This window comes from Patagioenas fasciata, chromosome 19 (assembly GCF_037038585.1).
Source record: "Patagioenas fasciata isolate bPatFas1 chromosome 19, bPatFas1.hap1, whole genome shotgun sequence".
NCBI classification, from domain to species: Eukaryota; Metazoa; Chordata; class Aves; order Columbiformes; family Columbidae; genus Patagioenas; species Patagioenas fasciata.
Genome location: NC_092538.1, coordinates 6,043,100 through 6,066,561, shown reverse-complemented (window position 1 = coordinate 6,066,561; position 23,462 = coordinate 6,043,100). Strand labels below are relative to the sequence as shown.

The 23,462-nt window shown below is 41.4% G+C and overlaps 1 protein-coding gene across 10 annotated transcripts in view; it reads left to right on the top strand.

Moving 5' to 3' along the window:
* Positions 1–21,707, top strand: part of LOC136109923 (protein spinster homolog 3-like) — a 43,217-nt gene extending 21,510 nt beyond the window's left edge. For 7 of the 10 annotated variants that reach the window (XM_065852962.2, XM_071817118.1, XM_071817117.1 and 4 more), the window contains 6 exons: positions 604–794; positions 2,721–2,873; positions 5,815–6,004; positions 9,659–9,724; positions 15,054–15,152; positions 17,909–21,025. In XM_065852962.2, coding sequence (XP_065709034.1) covers positions 604–794; positions 2,721–2,873; positions 5,815–6,004; positions 9,659–9,724; positions 15,054–15,152; positions 17,909–18,076 — 867 coding nt within the window. In that variant the 3' untranslated portion in view covers positions 18,077–21,025. The other 3 variants (XR_010652559.2, XM_065852956.2, XM_065852954.2) reach the window with 3 other exon arrangements.
* The last annotated feature ends 1,755 nt before the right edge of the window (positions 21,708–23,462 follow it).

The window sequence follows — 23,462 nt, the reverse complement described above, 5'->3', positions numbered from 1 at the left end:
AACTGAAAGTTAATTGATTGTTATACTGGTAGCACTAGCATAATTCTTTAGGAAAATAGAGTTTGTTTTCTGAAATGCTGTTGGGAATGACTTCTGTTATTTGAGGGTTTCAAGAAAAAAAAAACTCTTCTGGTCATGTCATCTTGATGTCTCTTCATACTGAGCACCTAGTGCTTCGGAAATACTTACTCAGATCTTTCTTAACTAATCTGTAAAATTAACTAGCAAGTACAGAATGAGTGGGGAAGAATGTTTGCTGGACTAATGGTCTTGTGTTATTCAGATAACACCGATTACTATATCAGTAATTCTTGCATTTGTGGCCAGAGTTCTTTCTTCACATGTTTTTATCCAGAATCAGAGACTGATCATGTATCTGTATGATGAGGAGGGAGAATCTATTATCTTTCCTCCAAAGTTGCCATAAAACACCAAAGTCCCTTGTCTTCTTCACAAATATGATATACAAACAGCAGATTTCATCTATTTCTGAACATATCTGCAATTCTGCGATATGTAATTCTAACACTGAATTTGATTTGCTGTGGGGTTTTCACTCTAAGAAAAAAAGTATCCTTGATCTAACCAGCCTCGTCTCTACAGGTAACTCCTTGCATGGGAGGTCTAGCACTGGTTCTTCTGATTCTACTGGTCCCTCACAGGACCCAGAGAAGGACAGCAGCACACAGAGCTCTGAGCATCTCCGGCACAATACGAGAAGCAGCTGAGAAACCAGGAGTACACAGAATTGCCAAGACCACTTGGTGTCAAGATGTCATATCACTGGCCAAGAAGTAAGTGAGTTTAGCAAAAAAGGTTCCCTCCACTGAGGAATGACCATTCCATTATTAGAAATGTGGCCAATAAATCCCACTCAGCTCCTTTGTATTGTATGCTGTACACAAGGTGATTGAAACACCATTAATAAAATCTTTCTTCCACTACAGGAATGCTACACAAGATGTTTGAAATTTCTTTGCTTCTGCTATCCTCCCATTTTGAGGAGGAAGAAAGAGGCAAAGTTATGATGGCAGCGTGCTCCTATTTAAATTTAATTCTACTTCACACTGAGTTTCCCCTTCCCTCTTGCTTTAAGATGTAGGGTAAGCTAGATTGGTAGAAGTGCATATTTTGCAGGTGTAACTTCATCTGTAATTCTTAGTGCCTGTGGAAGGTCTGATCAGCATGTCTCAGGCAGTCTTTATATGGTATGTGTGAGCCTAGCCTGCTGTGCCTCTGGCACAAGAGGTCAGCGTCTATAGGACCCCAATATGGTTTATAAATGATTGTACATGTATTTTGACCGGCTAACCTGCGGCTGACAGGTGACCCTTTCAACCACACAAAAATTCAAGTCAACACCAGCTGACCTGCAGGAGCAAGTAAAACACGGGTTGCAGCCAGTTTCTCACCTTGGTTACCCTGCAGCCCCTGCCATGGGCAGGGAGGAAGCACCAACTGGGCTGCAGAACAGCAGATGCCGCTGTGCCCCTGCACCAGCCCTAGCTCCACACCGCTGTGCCCGCAGGCTGCTGCCCAGGGGCTGAGATAAGGCTTTTAGGAGAGATGTGCCTTTCTGCAACCTTGGCTGTCTCTGGAGTGTTCCTTTTCTAGAGGGTCCAGTGTTTTCTAATTGGCAATGAGATTTGCATTCTGTTTGCATCCAACAGCAAGTGCATTAGAGATCCAGTTTCCTGGATCACAATTTGTAGGCAGTACAGTGTGAAGTGAATGAAAAACGAACTTCCCTGAATCAAAAAAGAACGTTTCTGACATTTCAACAACTAGGCTATTGTTGGAGTTGCTTTTCTGCAAAGACATTCCTTGCAACCTCCAGCAATGTTGTAAAAATAGATTTCAATTTTCTTTTCTGTTGGCAATTGATGTCCAAAGCATAAGGACATGCTGCCAAAACCCAGGTAGTTCCATTTTTAATCAAATCCAAGAGCTGTTTATCTTTAGAAGATGAAGAATTAGGTCCATATCTTAACAAGTCCACTCATCTGATTGTCACCTGGTCATTTGCAGCACTTTTATTTAGTCTTAACATTTCACACCTCACTATAGACCTCAAAGGGGGCTTTTTCCTAAGCTATTAACTAGAAGGAGACCAGTAAAAAGTTAATTTTCTCCTAGAATAGGGCAGGAAGGAGACAAGATTTGGGTAGTTTCTAAAAATGTGTCTCCTTTTATCTGAAAACTCTCTCTGCAGACTGAGCATCTGTTTGTAGTTACTCAGGTAGAGTTCAGGAGTGCTTCAGCCACTGCATCTTAACAGTGTGGAAGACCCAGATGTTACTGTTATTTATACTGGTTACACAAACAACTTAAAACCATCCTGAGGCATTTAGACTTGCACATAGAACACTTTATCTACTAAGCCATTAAATTCTTGGCCACTCTATTGTTGTAGTTCTGCTCTGAAAAAATTCGCAGTAGTTGTTTTAGCAGAAATTGGCAATGAAATCTGCAAGAGACCACGTCTGGGGTTTAATATGAAATCAGTAGGTCATACTCTTTGCTCTAATTAGTATTTCACTGTTGATGTTCATAGATAAAGCCTAATTAAAATTTGTATCTTCAAGGAAGTGCATTTTGTTACCAAGATGTTTGAATGAATGTTGTTATTGCTTAAAATCCTGGATATTGCAGGTAGGCTTGCCCTTTTTCCTCACACACCATTCTTCTAGTACCTCTCATTTTTTTCTTTTGACTTTCAGTTGGAGTTTTGTCTGGTCCTCACTGGGTCTGACTGCCATGGCCTTCGTTACTGGAGCCCTGGGAATGTGGGTTCCGCTGTTTCTTTACAGGGCTCAGGTTGTCCAGGGCATTGTGTCTCCGTGCCTCCAAGAATCATGTAATTCATCTAACAGGTGAGGTGTGCACGACTGCGGAAACACACCTGGAAACACTGCACAGTGCTAAATCCCAAAGGCAGGGGGTAGGATGTGACTGCAAACACTTCTTGTGAATGCAATTGGGTGTGAGTGTTAAATTGCTTCCAGGTATGTTGAGACATCCCTATTTGTTTGTTTATAACCACTCAGTTAACTGGAAAGATGCTGCCAGTCCTATTTAAGTGGAAAGAAGGAGCAGGGACACTTATGGGAAAAAAGGGGCAGCTTTAGCAAGGAGACTTCAGCTGACAATCAACTGTGCACCCCAAACTACTTAAATACCCATTTAAGTATGCTTAGATCCAGTGTTTGGTAACTTTCCTATTGCCTTCTTGATAGTCTGGTTTTAAAAGTCTAGCTGTGTTGGCCAGGTCACTGTAATTCCCAGAATAAAGCAAGCTTGATGAATTTGAACTAGTATCATATCATTACATCAAGACAGGATAATTTGGTCTTGTGAGTAACTGCCAGCAGAGCTCCACTCACAGAGGCTGTCTAGATTCATGATAAGTATCAAATGTTGTATGGGCAAGGGGAATTCACAACAGGACAGAACTTCGAAGTAATCATAATACAACTTTTTGGAGATCACTTTTCCTCAGCTAGGAAGAGATTTTTTTTTTCCTTACAATGTGTTACCCAGAATAGAAAAACGTGTTTGCTGTTCCTGTTCCCCTTGAGTCTTCATGGCTACTTGCAATACCAGTGAGCACTGGGACACTTCTGTGTACAGACTCGCTACCAGTGGCCTCCACACCAGTGTCCTTACCTTTCTGCCGGAGGTTTCCCAAATCTGGTTTCAGTCTCTGCCTTCACGATGGATTTCCAAGAACTAATGGCTTACTACGTTGTCTTTCCAGGTAAAGACAATTAAAGGGAAAAGCAGTGATCATACCTTGAGTGTGTCTTCTGGTAATGGGGTTCTTTTGATTTGTGAATGAGATTGTTTTGCAGCTGTTTCTGTTAACAGATACAGTTTATATACTTCCTTTATTTAGCTGAAGGCGATAGCCTATGTTTTATTTTATAATCCACCTTCTGAATTATTATTCCACAGTAGTGTTGCTAGAGCAGACATGGTCTTCAGGGAAGTAAAACGGAGCACCTGAGAGTTTGACCTCATGTACTGCTTCTTACAGGCTGCTCTAAATATAACCTTGGCATAAGCTAGTGCCAGAAGCAGCACAAGGCAGGTTTTAGACTGTTATTCCAGGGGGATGTAAAGAAACATAATATAAACAGCTATGTCAGACCTGTAGCTGTCAGTGCACATTTCCAGACCTGCCCGGGGATACTTCCAGGACGTTTCATCTCTGGCTGTTCAGCAGTTGCAGCCTGTGTTTGAGGATCAGCACTGTGTCCCTTGGACTCCCTAGAAACACAAATTCAAGGGGCACCACAGCTGACTCAAGTCTCATTGCTTTCAAGGTACATAGATAGGCATTGGGAAGTTTTTGTTCAGGTCTTTGTGCAAATACTTCTGAACAGATCAGACAGAGAAGTGAGTATTCTCAGACCCTAGAAGATCCCATCAGAGCCTTTCCCTGGACTAGGCTTCTGTACTGTCCTACTCCCTGTCAGTTAAACTGTGCTTGGATTTAGTTTTAGCTGTTTCCCTTTTTCCAGCTGTAGGTTTATTTCAACTGCCATTTACAACACATCAATCTTCTAAACACAATTCCATGAATGTTTCAATCAACTAGTATCATGTTGGAACTTGCCACTTCTGGACAAATCTCTAAGATGGTTATTCTGCCTAGTGACAATCCATGTTGTCACTATCAAGCTATAGTGAGTGATGGATCAGAATCCTGAAGAACTTACAGGGAGAGTACAAATATGCTTGAAGTTTGTTATCTTGTATAGCAATACTTGTTTGGTTTTTTTTCTTGTAGAATTATTGAGTTCTTCTTGATCAGCCAGAAAGAAATTAAGAAGTAGATGCACTGTGGTTTAAAGGAATAGATCATATTCTAGCTGGTTACTCTGCTTTGCAGTCGGAGAAAGCTTAGGAAAAGGTACAGAACTTACTCTGTAGCACTCTGAAATATTTAGAAGCACTTGTGCTCCAGACACAATGCTCCTGTCCCCATTTGCCTCAGAATGATGATGCATTAAACAATCAGTGGCACCACTGGTCTTGTTGCAAGAGACTGGCTTTGTCACTAGGATCTCATTTGAGAAAAAGCACATATGGAAATCTCTTTGGAAGCTGAATCTTCTAAGCTATTCAAACACGTATTTTTAAAAAGTGAACTTGTCCTGGAGAACACATTTGCATTTGCAGACACACAAAGCTGAGTGGCATTTGAAATTCTGTGTTCAGAAAATCCTACACAGACCTCCCACTAGTTAACTGGTATTCTTTGAACCCTTCTGAGAAGGGGTAGATGTTTCCTATAGTCAGAAATTACTCATCTCAGCTGTGCTAACTAGAGGGTTATAATTTAGATATATATAATTCCCTGTGATAGGATTTCTTCCAAGACAGCAGAGTGCGACACAGAGTTTTTCCATCTGTGTTTTAGGGATGACTGAGTAGATTTGTTCACAGGGTGATCAAGATGTCTGTGTCTCCCCTAAATCATTGGATGTCCAAGGCAGGTCATACTGAGCACCTTGAGCCTGGGTGCATAATGCTGCTCTGTGAATGAGAAAATATCTGCTCCACAGGACAGAGCCCCAGTTGCAGAGGCCTAGTTTCAGTTGGGGCTTAGGATTAAATACGTTTAGAAGGAGACGGAAGGTTAGATTGAGTGGAATAAAATTCAAGTTCCCCAATAAAGATTCCTCTGAAACTAAAGGTATAAGCTAACACTACTTTTTGTTTTGTTTTGTTTTGTTTTGTTTTGTTTTTTTGTTTTTTCCCACAGTATTGTCTTACTATGCTCAACTGAATCCTTTGCTTTGTCACCAGCCTAATATTTGGAGGCATCACCATCGGAACGGGAATCTTCGGTGTCATTGCTGGGGCAGAAGCTGCAAGAAGATTGAGGAAGATAAACAATAAAGCTGATCCTCTGATCTGTGCTGCAAGCATGTTTGTTTCTGCTCTGTGCCTCTACATAGCTCTGATGGTGGCCCAGACGAACATCCTTTCCACTTTTGTAAGTGCCAAGCTGTCTATCATTCAAAAAATGTCTTCTGCAATCCTGGGGAGATAAGGAAGGGGGAGGAGGAGAGGGGTGGCTTTTGCAGAGTTCTGTGCAATCTTCTAGACCATTAAGAGGTTCCAGTGACTTGTGACATGGTGGCCTGGCAGCTCTAACACCACCCACAGCTGCGGTCTGTCCTGTGAAAGCCGCCTTGTGCGTTACTTGGCCTTGTGAAAAGGGCAACCAGTCAGAGCGTTAGAAATCAGGCCTCAGGACCTAGAGAGTCCACCCACACCGAAGAACAGAATAGCAAGCCTGTGTAGTTAGCTGCATGAAGCTAGAGTGTTCCTTTCTAAAAATGTAGTTAAAGGAAGTCTCAATCTTATGTTAATTTTGAATGCTATGTGACTAATTTAGTATTCTTATTTATTTTTGTTCTCTGAATGCTTGAAGATTGCTGTACTTGTGACAGTACAATACACACAGTTCTTGCTAAGAATAATTTAGCCATCACCTTCAAAGCCCCACATCAGTAGCTGATCTTCAAAGTCAAGCTTTTGGCAACGCAAACTGAAGTGTAAATCACTTACATTCTGTGCTCGGTAAAGGGAAAAACACAACCTTATGAGGAATGATGAATTGTTCCAAAAACTCCCTGTGAGAGGGAACTGAATGTAAACCTTGCTTAAACTATAATCTGGTAACAGCTAGGGAAAGACTCTGAGCTTTTTTCCTCTGACTCCATATCCACAATTACCATGATTAACATAAATAAGAGGACGCAAGTAAAGTTAATTACAGTAATCAACAGTTCTCTGCAAAAGGTTACTTCTTTGGTTTTTTTTGCTTCTAAAAATAACACTTTTTCAAAGAGGTTTTCCTTTTGACTCCTCAGGAATGTGTGTTCCTGTGGAAAAACACTTTTACACAAAGGGAATAAACAAATGGTTTTGCATACCTGAGAGTGTGTACACAAAGCAAAATGTGAAACTGAAGATTATTTTTAGATTCAAGATTGCACACCTGAGTGCCAAAAGAATTGGCCATTTTCTTTTTCTGCTACTCAGGTTCCCACATGGCCCTGCTCTGACTATGTCCTTCGATTCCTTTTTTTTGTCATTAAAGAAACAGAACAACAGTTTCAATTGCCAGTCTGTGTTATATGAGTGAATCAATATATTGGTTTTGAATTTTTTAGAACCGATAAAAATAAATTTGTTTAAAATGTTTCACTCCTTGCAAAGAGTGTTGTGTTTTCATGCAGCGTGTTATCTGGGAGGAAATTCTCAATCAGGATATGGATAAGTCTGTTCCTTAAGTTTCTTCCCATGGGGAGACCAGTTGGTCTCTTAATCAGAGACTTTGCCATTTTGTGTTTGGTTTGATGTGCTTGATCAAGGTGTTCCAACATGCAATGTCAACAATGTGCAGTGTTAATAAATTGTATGTAATCTAAGCACCTGATTCTTCTAGTACTTTTACCGCTACAGGTGCTTAACGATTTCCTTCCCTGGCACCAGCCGTGCCTCTCCTTGCTTTCCAAACAAGATCTGACACTACTCATACTGGTGTGAGAATTGAAGTGGCGTGCCAGCTGGTACATCCAATTTGAAGGTCCCACTGAAACGAATCTTCCATTTGTGTAGGACACTTGCAGGAAAGTGGCTTTCCAGTCGCTGTCTGCTCAGCACTCTGATGTTACCAAACCTGTCTCCATCACTTCACTCTGTGGAAGCTACTGAAGCCAAAAAGCATCCGTGCATCAGTGTGCAATCATAGTAGTTTCTGTATGGTGCTTTCCATTGGCTTGAGTGGATAATGAAAGGGAACAAGACAGGTTTAATCATTTATAGCCAAAGCTGGAAGAAATGTTTCAAAGCACAAGAATGCTCAAGTTAACATGGAAATGTGACCAGACTTCCAAGGTTTCTGTTTGGGTCCGTGAACTGAAATGTCATGAGATTTCTCCTCTCTTTCTGCACACCCAATTTGTGATTTCGAAGACTATCTTCGAAAAGACAGAGAAAAATATCTGGTTTTGTTATCTCAGAGGAGGCTCGGTCTAAATGCGTTCCTGTCTCCAAAACAAGATGAAAGACGTGTAAGACGTGTGCTGTCTGCTGTGCAGCAGGTGCTTAGAAAGTGATGACTGAACCTTGTGACTGGGAACCTTGGACAAAAATATTTGGTATTATGGTAACTTAGATTTTAACAGGCTTATCTTTGATGGTAACGCTGTACCAGGATGCAGTCTTGCCCTGCAACTTGCCTTTGAAGGGGGCGTTCTGCAATTCTTGTCTCTGATACACCTGCCTGGCATGGTTCTTTTTGAAAAGACAGAAATGGATGATCCTTTATGGTCCAGCCATACTGATTCAACTTTTTCAACCTGTTCATCAGTGACCTGAATGAAGGGACTGAGCAAGTTTGCTGAGGACACCAAACTGGGAGGAAGGGTTGATACACCAGAAGGCTGTGCTGCCATTCAGCAAGATACCTTGATACAAGCTGTGGAATGATTTATTACCTTCCAAAACTGCCTGGGTAACAACTACAACTGCAATCCACATATGACCTTAGGAAAGAAGAGAAAAGCTAGCAAGATTGTCTCTCTAATGTTAACACAATTCTGTATGAAATAATTATTCTCTGCAGTATGAGGCCTTAGCCACTGAATAGCACGTTTTCTTATTGTGGAAAAATTTTCAATAATTCATGTTCTTTCAAACTCTAGGTTGAAAGCATATCTTATTTCCTAAAGATGAATCCTTCCTAGGACAATGTAGGTTACCCCTCTGAAAAAATCTGATCATTTGCCATTGTGCCTTTCTTAGGACTGTGTTTTCATCACCCAGACACAACATCTTGACCAAGACCTTACAAACAAGGTGCTGGCACCTGTTGTTATAATGGATTTTATTTCCTAGGTGCCATCTGACTTGTGGCCTGTGTCACTAAATTGATTCTGCCTTATAGAACTGCTCCAGCTTAATAGTGCAGCTTTAATGCTTTCCTCAAGGATTGATCAGTCTGTACAGCCTAATCAAATCCATGTCCAAGGCTGGCCGAAAGGGTTAATCTTTCCTAAGATCACAGCTGTGGGGGTGGTTGGGGTTCCTGCCCCTTTTCCTGATGGCTGGGTCTCCATCTGTGCTGAATCAGGGAATTCCCACAGGGCATCGAGCCTTTGAGACTGCTTGTCTCTTGGAGCTCATTTCATTTGGAAGTTATGTCTCTGAAGGGGCTTTTAACAATACTTGTACGGGAACAGAAGTATTCTACTGGTTTCATTTGGAAACCAAGCAAAGGGAGATCTTTAAGCACTTTTTAAACCTGTGCTGGATGTTTCTCTTCACAGGCTCTTGTTTTCCTCTTCTAGGGTTCAGCAGTTCACTGCAGTTTATGCAGGAGGATGGTATATGTTTCCTATTTTGGCTCCTCTGCTGAGGATTTGTGACACAAAGCAACCCATTTACCTTCTCTGGTTCCTTTTCCCTCTTTTAAGATGAAGTTAGTGTTTGTGAGCATAGACAGAGGTGTTTGGTTTGTAAGTAGATGGGTATGTACAACAACTCTTAGATAAGCACAGTGAGCCTGCCTTCATCTTCACAATGAAGGACAATGCAGTATGTATAGTCACTGCTTTCTTTTTTTTTTCTTTTGCAGATTTTTATTGCCTTTGGAGAACTGTTTTTATCTGTAAACTGGGCTGTTGTCACGGACATACTGTTGGTAAGTGCTTGTGAAACTGTTTCCTTATTTTGAGTTTTTCAGCTTTTCTCAACATACTATCATAGAATCATTTTGGTTGGAAGAGATCGTTAAGATCGAGTCCAACCACATTGTTCAAAACCTTCTTCTGTGGGGTCCCCGTTTTACAGAACAGTGGATGTGGCTGTAACCCCAACATTTCATGTAGGACGTTACCTGAGAGACAGAGATTGTTGAGGCAAGTGTGGCGCAGGCAAAATGCTGATGCAGTTGGTACTGATAGGAGGCAAAGTAAGGAAATTGTGTGAAGGCATCATGACCAGTGAGAGAAGACCCAGAGGTAAGGGCACAGCAGAACAGAAATCTCTGGCTATTTCCCACCCTCAGGCAAATGATGGAAAACCAGTAGCTGAAGAGAGCCTGAGCAAAAGCCACGTGAGCATCTTCCATTTTATGTAGTAGTTCTTCATTCTAAGGGAGCTCAATTTTCTTTGCAGATTGCTACTTTAAACTTCAGTGTCGTAATAAATCTTTCAAATGAAGACCACTGTGAATGCATTCATATGTAGCACAAAATGCAGTAATGTACAATAACATGTCACAGGAGTTTAGGCCAGTGAGGAAAACTTGCAGCCTTGGCTCATGTGGGACATAGTTGCCCACAAGGCTGTCACCATGGCTTGCTACCTCAGGAACTGGAAATTTATAACTGAGGTTGCTGTCACTGTGATCTTAGTTGCTCAGAAGATAGAACTCCTTGGCGTTCCTAACAGCTAACTAAACTTGTTTTTACAAGTGGTAGAAAAACTGAGCAGAGATTAAAGTATCTCTATTAGAGTGTGCTGTGCAAAAGGATGTTGAAAGTAATAGCCGAATGCTCAGCACCATCTAGTGACAAAAGGGACTCGCTGTGAAGCGCTCCAGAGCTCTCCTTCCACTGACTTGACCTCGCCTTGTTCACATGAGCCTGTTCATCCTCATACCTCATAGCCTGAAGAGTCTTTCTGAGATGAAGGAATGAACAACTTCTATTTCATGGTTCTTCAACACAGCATTGCTGATATTGACTGCTGCATTATATTCCAAGTTACTCTTTCATGGTGCTGCTTTCTACATGTCAGTTTTCTGCACTCTAGAATTTTAATACAAAAATAAACATTGCAGTCAGCATTAGTGAATTGGTTATCTGCTTAAAACCTCATCCAGCACCAAGAGGGTTTTGTTTCTTCCTTGACTCTCAGGGAATAGTCAGAAGCAATTATCCCATGAGACGAGAGCTGTAGCCTTGAAGCAGTGAACAAGTGCAGGAAAACTATCACTGGTTCAAAATGAAATTTTTTATTAGCCTCTATTTCAGTTTATTTTGAAATCACTGTTTGGTTTGTTTTCAACAGAACCAAGTACTGTTACAATTCTCATTCCTCTTCATCAGTTGAAGCACCATTGAAGGATTTTTTTTTTTAAGTTTCTCAATTTACTTTTCTTTGAACTCCTACATCTATATTTTAATTCTCTCCTCTGTCGTTGTTAAGAAGGAAGGTGGCATCACTGAGTTAGATGCTGTTGATAGATGATGAGGAAAGTAAGGCAGGTGATTACTGTCAGCTCTTCCTTTCTGAACCCAAACAGCAAATTCTTCAAGTAGCCGTGCTTGCACTCGGTCTCAGCGTAGGGAACGCTGCATCATGGTGCAGCCTGCGGGAAGTCTGTTGGGAGCATCAGTGCTGTGTCCTGCATCCATGTCAATCCAGAAGAGGATGAAGTTCTTGTCTCCCAAGTGACTGACACCCCTCATTTGTATTTATTTTGGAAACTTCGGGGTTTAGGTACAAGCAATATTGTGTCAATTGGCAACAAGCAGGAAGGTGAAAACTTTGGTGGAGTAGAGCTGGGCAGTGGTGTGTTTCCTGAGAGCAGCCATTCAGTGTATTACCATCAGTGTGCTTCAGGTTGGATCTGTTGAATTCTAAATGCTATTAATTGTTTTATCAGAAAAAATGATGGAACTCAGCTCAAGTTGTGGATGTCTGCTCATTCAGTGGCAATCTTATTTGGGAGTTGTGTTTCATCCTGCTGAAAACCCATGCGTTCAGTGTATTACTGCTATTACATTGACTGAAGGGTGCCATAGATAACTACAGTAATTTCTTTTTTTGCATTGTTTCCCTTGTGAACTGGTAGGATTTCTGATAATGCAGCTGGATTTGCTAATGCATGTTCTTATTTTGCCATGAAAATGACTTTTCTTTCTTCCCACATGGCACTACTAGGCAGACAATGTAGCTAGAAATTAATTTATCCTGGGACCTGTGGAGCTGAAGACAAAGGAAGATGCTGGCTGAATGATAAGGACTTTCTTCCTTTGTGGTAAATACATCAAGATGCATTGCATGTAGCAACCTTTGTGCCCTGTATTCAGCTGTAAACATGAAGGTACCTACTGTACAACTGCAGTCGTGATATGCAAGTGGGGAAGTGCTGTAGCTGCCTTGCTCACAATACACTGGATACGGGGAGGCTGTACATGGAGTGTCCCTTATGAAATATGTTTGCCATCTGTGAAGTCATGGGACTCTGTCTTTTAGGGTTTTGGCAGCTAAAGTGTAGGGAATACTGGAACTGGAAGCTAATATGGGGTTTGGGAAGACTACCAACATGTCCCTGGTTTTGTTTGGAAGTGCCCTGGGAGGTACAGGAGTGTTTACCAGCCTGTCTGTTCCATCTGCTTTCTGAGCTGACAGCTCTGTCACAGTCTGCAGGAGGATTTCTGAAACCTCCAGAGACAGCACAACAGGGTTTGCAAACTGCATCTGTTTGGGGCACCCTGCTTATCTGTCAAGGCATCTGGACTGGGATCTCCTAGGAGATGACAGTGTGCAGGATGTCATCTGCATTGTTGTCACAGCGTGGGTGACTGGGCAGTCGCTGTGGACGTGCAGGATGCTGTGGCCATTTCACATCCCTGTGTGTGGGAGTGTTTGGATTCTTCTTTTCCTGGTGAACCCTACAGTGCCTTGAGCTCTTGCGTATGGTTTCCATTGTGCAGAAGAACCTGAATAATAGTACAGGCAGAGTTTGTATGAGCCTTGTAACTACAGGAAATGTCCTATCCTTATCTTCCACTTTTCTTGTTACAGCTTTGTTCCATGTGTCTCTTGTAGTTACTGATATGAGATATTAAATAAATGTGGTAAGAAAGTGGTGCAGGGCACGGAGAGAGAAAAAATGCATTAATCTGTTCTCATGTCTGCAATGCTCACAATATATTAAGTGCATAACAATATTTGATTTGTATTTCTCAAACACAGCCTGTCATTATCAATAAAAGAAAAGAAATCTGAGTCTAGGACAGATGACGTGCTATCCTTGGAGAGCCAAGAGCTGTCAGTCTCTGGTCTAGTACAGTCTGTCATAGTAACATTTACTTCCCAAGCCGAGAGTTTTCTGCTGTAGTTTCTTTATCTTTCTTTCTGTACAAGAGCCTGTTCCCAAAGTGCAGATGCTCATCTGGCACTCCAGGCAGGTTCTGAGAGCAAACAGCACTTGGGTGGACTGCATGTCCTCAGTGTGGGCCGCAGTGTCCCAGGAGCATGGTGAGCAGAAGCTGCCGGGCTGTTCCCTCATCCCTCAGGAGAGAACATTGCAGAATTAGGTTTGTGAGAGACATACAGCATGAAAACCATAGCACTGGGAAAAGCTTGCCATGATACTCAAACTACAACCTGTAAATCATGCATTTTTCTATGAATGGTTTTGTTTTCAAAAGAAAGGCTTTTAGGTGTTTTGATTCTATATGAGCTCCAGTCTTCATGCCAAGCATGAATGTCATGCTAACTCCTACAGATGGGGGGGCTGTAAGATGGGAAGGAATGCAGTGCTGCAGAGTCCTCTGTCAGTCCATCCTGACTGCAAACCCTTACATTAATACAGCTTATTGTCCTGCTGCTTTCTGCATCTGTGCAGTACAGTTAAAATGCTGTAACATACTGGTATGGATAGGTCTTGACTGCATGTGGCACTGAAGTATTTTTTGCTATTATTCTCACAGGACTAATTAACCTTGGTGTTTCAAACAATGTCACTTCCTTATCTTCCTTATCTGTCCGTTAATGCAGTTGCACCCACCCTAAATATGTGGCATTGATGTTGCTATTGTGATATAGCTACATCTGAGTGACAGGTAAATATTTTTTAAATCTGATATTTTGAGGCCTCTTTAAATGCAAAGAATGATAATGAAAATCTAAGTTAATTGGAGAGCAGGATCTTTTTTTTCCTTCTAAACCCAATTTGTCAGGCATGTTAGTGTTTCCTTGAAGGTGGCTATAAAGCCACAATATAGATTATATACCTTTAGTTTGTCTCTTAGTCAAACACCATTCACACTATTAATTAGTATTTGAGATCCCCTAATTGATGTTCAGATCAGTTTCCAAAAAAAAAATCAAGGCAGGGTTTCGAGGACTGGGAGAATATTCAGCATTTTGTCTCTGATAAAAGCAAGTGGTTGGAAGCAAAGGTATGAAGGTTTAAAATTGCTTCTGTCGCATTCTGACTGTGAATGCTTTTTTTGCGTAAATGTGTTATTGAAAGAGAGAGACAAATTATATAGAACCATACTGTACTTCAGGCACAGTTGATCTTCAGTAGCACAGACATAAAGCCCTTATTACCCCCAAATTACTATATTTCATTTTAAAAAAATAGTTCTAATCTGTGTGATGCTTTGCCGTGTTCTGGATGTGCATTACATCTTCTTCTTCAACTTGTTATTTAAACTGTGTGTGCTCAAAAGCAGAATCATTTTGAGGTATAGTTATTAGAGCAGCTGTATCTCAGGTTCTATCCAGTTGCAAGCAGCAAATTTCTGCCATCAAAGTACCATCAAGCTCCTGGTCTGGCAGGCTGGGTCCCCTCTCCGTCAGGATGTGTTCTGCAGGGTCTTAGCTACATCCAGATCTTTTCTCAGCGGCTGTCAGTGCTGAATCTCCTTATCAGTAAATCAGTGTGACTGCAGGGCTGTGGCTGTAGGTTCCTGCTAGCGGCATGGCCACAGGAATCCATACAAGCTGCTGTGAGTCTCCAAATGGAGGCAGGGGAGTCATGTTTTTCCTACTTTATTGTCATTTCCTGTTGTGTGTTGCTTCCTTGAATCTTTTTTTCCTCAATGAAACATTCAGTGTAGTCTTTTGCTCAGAATAACTTGTCTCTAAACCTGTAAATTGTTTGAATATGAAACATATAAAAATGAATATATTAATCTCTCCAGGATGTTATATAAGTAGTTGGCCATTCTTATGAGATTCACTCTGTTAATATTCATTCTCTTGTGGGCTGTGTTTTGTTTCAGTATGTTGTGACACCGAGACGGCAGTCCACAGCTATTGCCCTGCAGATTTTGGTGAGCCATTTGCTGGGAGATGCAGGCAGCCCATATCTCATCGGGATTGTAAGTGAATTCTTTTTCCTTAGGGTAAAACTTTTAGAAACTGAAAGACACTCACAGAATTGTAGGCACTTCCTGCTTCAAAACTAGAAATTACTCGAATTCGTGCCTTGATACTAGAATACAGAAAGACATTTTTCTAAACATTTTTACGTGCCTGCAACACCTGGTCCTGTGACACAGCAGGTATGTAGCATATAATCCTACATCGATAGCTGTGAGTAGTTCCATGCAGTGTGTAGAAATTTATATTTATTTTAAATTTGCAAACTCATACATTTTTGAAGGCGTGTGTTTTTGCAAAGACAGTGTCATGGGTATTGTACTTGGATTTAAGCACTTTCTGCTTAGTTCATGAGGAGTTTCATGGAAATTAATCAAATACCATTTTATGCCTTGAGACCTGAAACTCTCAGTTTAAATCATAAGGTTTGAAGTCTTGCAATTAGTCAATGCTCTTTTGAAAATCAGAACAAGAGTGACTGCAATGATTGCTTTTTCATGCTAATTGGCATTCAAAGTTCTGGTCTCAAATTACCTTAACCTTGGACTCCCATATTGTTTAAGAACTGATTTCTTTGCCCTTTCTCCACTTACTTGATCTCAGGTGCTTCTGGACAAAGCAACCTGTTTGCTCCTTGCAGTTCACTTGGTTTTGTTCCAGTGGCTGATATCTGTCAGTGTTGTTTCCTTCCTTCCTTCATTATTTTTGATTTCAGACACAGTAATTCTGCACACACACCTTTGATTTTTCTACTTTACTGGACATGGGAGACTGTTGTTCTTGCTTTAAAGTTTTGTTCATATGGAAATTGATTTTCAGCAGTTCACCTCAGGAATATCTGTTCTTTCCCTGTGCCATGCTAACGGCGTTAGGGTTAGACAGGGCCAGACAGAAATGCCTGAGCGATCCATTCCTGCAGGCAGAGCCGCTGCTGAGCCAGCCAGGGGATCCCCCTCATCCTCAGCTGGGTGAAAACCAGAGTCCTGCCGGTGTGCTCTGTCTGGCAGAGAGGACAGTGCTTTCTTACCCAGAGCTTCCTCCTGCTGGCTCTCTTTTTTGGCAAATGAAGAGATCACTTTGCTCCTTGCTGTGTATAATGAAACCATTGCCCTCGCACTGATTTGGCTGTATGCACAGGAGAGGAAGATAACTGATATCCCTGTGTCATGAAAAATGGCTGGAATTATACACAAAAATGAGAGCTATCTTAAAAGCTGAAGTATGTCTTGTGCGTTCTCTATTTTTTGACTATTCTGTTGATTTATGCTTGCTGCCTGAAAGATGAAAATGTTTGTATCTTTGCCACCTTTGAGGCACAGGCAGAATTAAGTTTTCCTGCTGAATGTGCTACTGCATCTTGCCAGTACCTGTGTGCAGAATACTTCTGCAGTACCTTGCATGCAGTGGCCTTAAATAGCAGCTGTCTGAAACACGTGAAGACGAAAAAAGCTTATCCAGATGAGATTAACCTCAACTAACCTTGCAACTTTGCAAAGAACAGAGATAATATATCCAGGAATAAAACTACTGTGTGTCCAAGTGGAGTCCTGTGCAATGAGCACAGCATTGTCTTCTGGAATGTTGCTGTGAGTGAAAATACCAATGCTGCCTGTGTCTGCTGTTGATTAACCACTGAATCTTCTGCATTCATGTCTTGCTATTGTTTACTAACCCACTTCAGCTAACCCTTTAGCTTAAAAACTGGCTGCAGAGTCAAGGAACAGTCTTTTTCAGAGTTTGTTTTTCTTCCCTTTGTGCTCCAGAGATTTTCTCAAAAAGGATTTTAAAGTTAAACACATTAGGGTTGTATTTTGGCCACTGTGCTTGATGTATTCCCTCAGTGCTCATTTAGAGTTGATCTTGCTCTTATCCTCCTAAACTGTCATAAATAATCATATTGAACCCAGTGAAGGTTGAAGAGTCTCATATTTATGTATTTCAAGTCACGTAGCATATTCTAACCATCAAGAACAAATGGGGGAATAAAAAGGACTGCATTCAACATTCACCTTTTTGTTTATGCTAAGAAGAGATTTTAAGTTCCTGGGTTGAGTATTGAGTCTTGAGTTCCTTGAAATCAGCTTTTCTTCCTGTCTACAAAAATAAAATTAATGTTTATAATTTACAGCTTTTAAAACCTCATCCTCCAACCAGTGCAAAAAGCAGCCACCTGCTGTCTTCTTTATCCCAGTTCCTCACAATGTCACCGCATGGCTCCTCAGATGCCTTTGGCTCCAAAGCAGTTTCTACTTCTGTCTCTCAAATGAATTTCCATTGCTTCCCTTTTAACGAGGGTTGCTGCTTGTGCATGCATTGATGCTAATCCTGTTTCTATCCATCTGACGCTGTTTAAGGATGGATGAAGTTATCAAATAACATCAAGAATTTATAAAGATCGTTGCCCATTGTCTGTCCTGTGATAGCTCGCTGGAGATGGGCTAGAAAATGGTAAAATGAGTTAATGTTTACCAAACATTATAACCACTGGTTGCAGTATTTGCTACTCTGGTGACAGGAGGCACTGAAGGTATAAAAGAACATGGGATTCCTTGACCAATTGGAAGCTGGACAGCAGTTAGTTTAGGAGTATTGTGTCCTGGGTTTGACAAACTTTCGTAGCAGGCTTTTCGTCCCTGTCCACCTGGTTTAATTCTTTTCAAGGACCACACAGTCTGCTTAATCCAAGAGAGGAGGGTGATGATGATGATGATGGTGATGTTATTGCAGATTAATGACAGCCTCGTTCTCTCCCTAGATCTCCAATGCCATCCAGGCCAGGAACGCTCACTCATTCCGGTGGAGTTTCTGGAGCATGCAGTACAGCTTCATCCTCTGTGCTTTTGTTGGGGTCTTCGGAGGAGGATTCTTCCTCCTGACATCTTTCTACATTGAGGAGGATCGTAAGGAAGCAGAGAAGCGTTGAGGTTTATAAATATATTTATAACTATTAAACCTGTATCTGATTGCTTTCCTGTTTGTACACTAGCCATGATATTTGCTCTGTAAAGTTAAACCACAAATGTCTGCATTATGGTAATACCATGTTAGTTTCTATAAAAAAATAAAGAACATGCAGGCATCAGGGAAGTGCTATTAGTGACACCTGCAAAATGCTGCACTGTACAGAGAGAATAAAACAGCTTCACTGCAGGTAACGCACCATGACGGACTTCATGGAAGGTGCGGTTCTTTTTTTGACCTGGGTCTTTCTCAGCCAAGTAAACCAGTCCTAGCTCTCTGTAATACTTTTCCCTCTCCCCTGAAAGAACTCATATTCAAAGTGTAAAAGACTGAAAGAAAACCTGTTGAATTGGACAGAACACTGTCCTTAAACACCTAGATGCTTACAAGTTCCTTCTGCTCTGACTTGGTTCTCTAGGTACCAGAAACAAATGCTGTCTTTTGAATGTAGATGAACTCTGGGGCAAGATCTGCAAAGAAGAAAAGAATATCCTCCCCTTTTTTCTTCCAATTTTACTAAATGACATACAACTAGAGAAAAGGCCAAATAACGATTCCTCCATATGGCAGAAAATCCTGTATACTGACTTTATTGGATGCTTTTGACTGTGAGTCAAAAATTGCTCCTGCATTGGCATATGGCAACCCCTCCGTCTGCAAAAGAGGCGCGAGTGTTCTGGGGAATGGGGAGGTGCCGCCAGCTGCCCACAGGGCTGGCACAACCACTGCTGCCCACCTGCACGAGACAGGAGCATTTAAGGCACAATGTCTTGTGGAGGTTAGGAAGGGAGGGCTATGAATTCTCAGCAGGATAAGATTTGCCTGTAGAATTTGGAAAATGTAAGTAATACAAAAAGTGTTTTCAGTCGCCTGAAGTGACCAAGAGGAGCAGAAACTATCAAAGTCAGTGTCACATTCGAGAGCGGAGGGTTGTGATCATTTTCTGTGTAATATGTTAACAGCCTCTCTATAATCCTGTGGTGCTCTGCAGAGTATCCTCAAGATTTGGGTAAGTATCTTCTGTCAGAATTGAACAGTAATAGCTGTGAAACCACTTAAATATAACGATCCATTTGAGCTCTTATCTCCAAAGTGCATAAGACTTTGGATGTGGTGTCTGTTGTCAGGATATCATACCAGGTGCCAAACAGGACGTGATTAGTGTGGCCAACTTTCTTTGTGTGAGGTGGCGTTCCCAGCAGCGCCTTAAAGCCAAAGCCTGTGGAAAATATTAGCAAGTGAATTGTGAAGTATTACTAATCGTGCCTGATTCTCCCAGTAAATCATAAGGATCATAAAGCACAATGTTGCTGTAATGACTGTGAATATCTAATGTCATTATAAATAGCATAATTCAGCAACTGCAAGTTTTTGTTTCTCTCTCCCTCATTTTTTGAAAATCTGTTTTGAAACCTGACTTAAACCCAGATACTGAAAGTTGGCCAGACCTTATGCCATTATAGGAAATAATAGAGAAACTTTTTTGTGATACTCAGTAAGAGTGTAATAATTGCCTTTAAAATAAAAGTTGGTATTCTCAAAAATTGAGCAACTCTTTCTGGTTGTAAAAACTAGCCAAAGCCATTATACCAGTGACTTTTTGGAAATTCATGTGGTGCCAGGGAACCCACATCCAACAAAGAATATTTACTGTTGGATATGGACACATCAGCTTGTAGAGATTCTCAGTGCTTACCTTCACATTTTTCTGGGTATTTTTTAAGAGCTCTGAGGATCAGTAATAGAATCACAAGATTCTATAATATTTCTGTTGCCAAGTTCTAGAAAGTTTGCAATTGCTAAAGTCATCGACATCTGCAGACCAGATTCCCCCAACACCACAGCTGATTCCTTGAAACCCGGGCAGACAGGCCAAGATCTTGAGAATAATTTTTGCCATTATTCAACTATGGTAAAATTTTAGCAGCTTGACAGTACTTCTTTATTAGTATCTTCAAGATTTTCCCTGTAAACAGATGATCAATTTATCACTTCTGTTAAGTCAGCATTAAATCCTTAAAAAATAAACTGGGAAGCTGTACGTGCAGTTCTGCGGAGGCACGCATCTGACATATGAGCAAGGGATGCCAAATGCTGCTCTGGAGCTGGTACATGAAGTCCGTGACAAACTCGTTCCTACTCCTACTCTTATCTCCTTTGTGAAAGTCAGTGCTGAGAAATTAGCAGGATCATGCTGACTAGTTTAATACCATCTTTTCAAATGGTTCTCTCTTCTTTGTGATCTAAGGCGAGAGGAATTTTTTGTTTTTAAATTTTTTTCCTGCATCTTAGTAAGACTAACATCCAGGCCAAGAGTTGGGTGTCAGGTTAGTTTTACTAAGTTGTTCCTAACTTCCACTGGAGAAGGATTTATCACCTTGAGGTGTGGCCTGGGTCAGTGCCCATCAGTGAAGAATGGGCAGTTCCCCCACTATTCTATTGCAGAGGAATTGGCTGAACTCTGTCTTGCTCCTCTCCCCTGCATTTCTTCCCTTTTGCTCCCTCCCTGGTCCAGTGACTAGAGATTCACCTTTATCATTAGGTATATATGTCCTGCTAGTTTAGAATCAGTAGAATAATTAACTGATTCCTATTTGGGAAGTGAGCTAAAAGATGTAGACACTGTCCACCTCACAATATCGTGGGTACAGATCAGCCAAATTAAAGCTGTAGCTCACATTAGTCATTAGTTTTTTTTCTTAGCAGTAGAACCATCATCTCTGCTTTTTTACCTCCCTCTCTTCACATTAAAATGAAGATGCAATGTCTGTGGAAATAAATAACTAAGAAACCTAAAAATCCTCCATTATCCCCAAACATTTACGGCAACATTTTCCTTCAGCGATCCTTCTGCTGTTTTGCAAACATTGTTCACCCTTCAGGCCTCCTTCATGTTCTGGGTTCTCTTACCCTGTCCACAGCTCCGCTGGTTGCTGCTGCCTGCGAGGATGGAGGACCCGTCCACACCTTCCCCTGGGACCAGGAGAGGAGTCACCTTCTCCCTGCAGAGAAAGAACAAAGTCTGTGGGTCCCTGCCAAGTTGGGCTGGGGGTCAGGTGGCTGGAACTGGCTGTTTTCTGTCACGAGAGCTGCTGGGTTCATCTCGGTTCTTTTATTATCTTCATTGTAAGCCAATAAAGCAATAAAGGTTCTTAGAAGGCTTTTTGTTTGTAAGGGAAAGAAAGGTTTACATGAAAAGATTCTTGATCCTGATGCTATATAGCTGACCAAAATTGCATTGATTTTGCTTTGTGTATTTTAATGTTTGCATAACAGTTTTGTTATTAGTATGTAAATTAACTACATATCCTGCAGGAATAAAATGGCTGTAATTTTGAGAGATTAATGAAAGTGCTGTCAAATCCCACTGCAGCACGGTCCTTTGGAAATGCACTGTTCAGTGTGCGCAGACTTGGAATGTGATGGAGCCCCAGCAGCGTGGCCCTGCCAGTGGAGCCAGAGCAGGGCTCCAGAAACAGGCACGGGCTCCGTACAATCCGGATTCTCTTCAATGCACAAATCTGACCTGTGCAGGACTTGGCTCACATTGTGGTACTAAGATCTGACTTATCTGCTCATATACTGTGCTGTTTCTTTCCCCCAGTTAGTATTTTTCTATATTATTAAAAAAATTTCTTTTAAATGGAATTGAAAGGTAATTTCATGCACTCGTGTGTACAGGTATAATTTTCTTTTCAGTAGTGAATGTGCTGGGCAGTAGGCTTGAAACTGATGTAGAAAGGGTGAAGGTACCCATTTTTTAAAGTACTGACTTCAAGCTAGTTATTTAATTCCACCATTATGTCCCCTAGCGAGTGGCCTGACTCTTTTCTTTCTTCATTCCTTTTTCTCGCCTTGCACCCCTGTGTTCCCAACGGGGGCGGTCTGAGCAGCTGTGTGTTCAACACCCAAGAAAATCAGGCTGCTTACTTAAAGACTTAATTATGGGTTTAGGAGCCTAATCTTAGTCACCTAATTTTTCAAATCTTTGCTGTAGGCATTTTTTCCAGGAATACCTCTCTCCTGCTAAATGAAAATATCACTTAAAGAAATGCAGGTCTGCGAGTCCTTCTTAATCTTCAGATGTTGCAACTGTCAACTTCCCAACTTTTTGCCTTTCTAATTTCCATTTTCAGTGAATGAGTTTGTTCTCTGTGTGTGTGATAATAACCGACCGCAGAGGAGATGTCACCGGCACTGGTGTGTCAGAGCTGTAGTAAAAGAGGACGTGAAGTGAAATAAGGGCACCTGAGTTCTGGCTGAGAATATCTCCTCAGTAAAACCACGTGAAAAGATGTTTATTCAACCCCTTTGGTAACTCTGTGGATTCACACAGTAGCAGAACAAGGCGCGGATCAGAGGATAAAGGATCATACTCCCCATGTCTGGTTTTTAAGCGCGCTGCAGGACAGCCTTGCGGGCTGATGGAACAGAGTATGTGGGTATGAGCTGAGAGATGAAAAACACTGCTTGTGCAATCCAGTTATTTTTATAGTAAACCTCGTAGCTTGGTTTTGGTATTAGGAATGACTAGAGATCGTTCACCTAGATGGTTAATGGCAGCTCAATAATGTTTAAGCAAGATCTTATCCTAGAAAATGATGTTCATGATCTGATTTTTACCACAACAGCCTCTGTGAGCCAGCAGTCTCTCCCAGTCATCCCTCCAATTAATCTGGGTAACTAAGGATAACTCCATGGGAACTGCATGGTAAGCTCCAAAGCAAGGGAATTATTTTTCTTTGGCCCTTTGCCTGGAAGTCAGGGAAGGCAGAGCTGCTTCCCTGATCTGTAAATGTGGAGGCATAGCTCCTAAGGGAAATTACAGTTCTATTTTTAGAATAGTTTTAATTGGGCAGCAGATCTGCGTATCTCCAACCTATTAACCTGGTCACACTGTGTGGTCTGATCCTCCTCTAATAGCGTGTGATTAAATGTGATTCATCATCATCTCCGCTAAGTGCGTGCAAGTGGGAGAACGTTGGTAGCGAAGTAGATGCACTTATTTTCATAGCAGCTGCTTTCTCCTGTAAATTTAGTTTGTATTGTTAAACACTGTCGTGTTGTCTTAGGGGGTCTGGGTCTCCTGATTTAGTGCAATGACTCATGTTCTTTGCTGCATTTTACCAGCTCAAAGTGCAACTGTAAAGGGTGAGACTGACAGAAACAGCAGGACTGAAGCCTGGACATTGATGGCTCTGAACAACTCACCTGTGCCTGGGGGAGAAGAAAACTTTTGTACTTACTGGGGTTGCAGGAATTCATCAACTTCATTTAGAAACGTGTATCTTTTTTTTTAATGGCAAGGTACAGGAGAAAAGGGGAAATATTTGCATATACTGATGTTG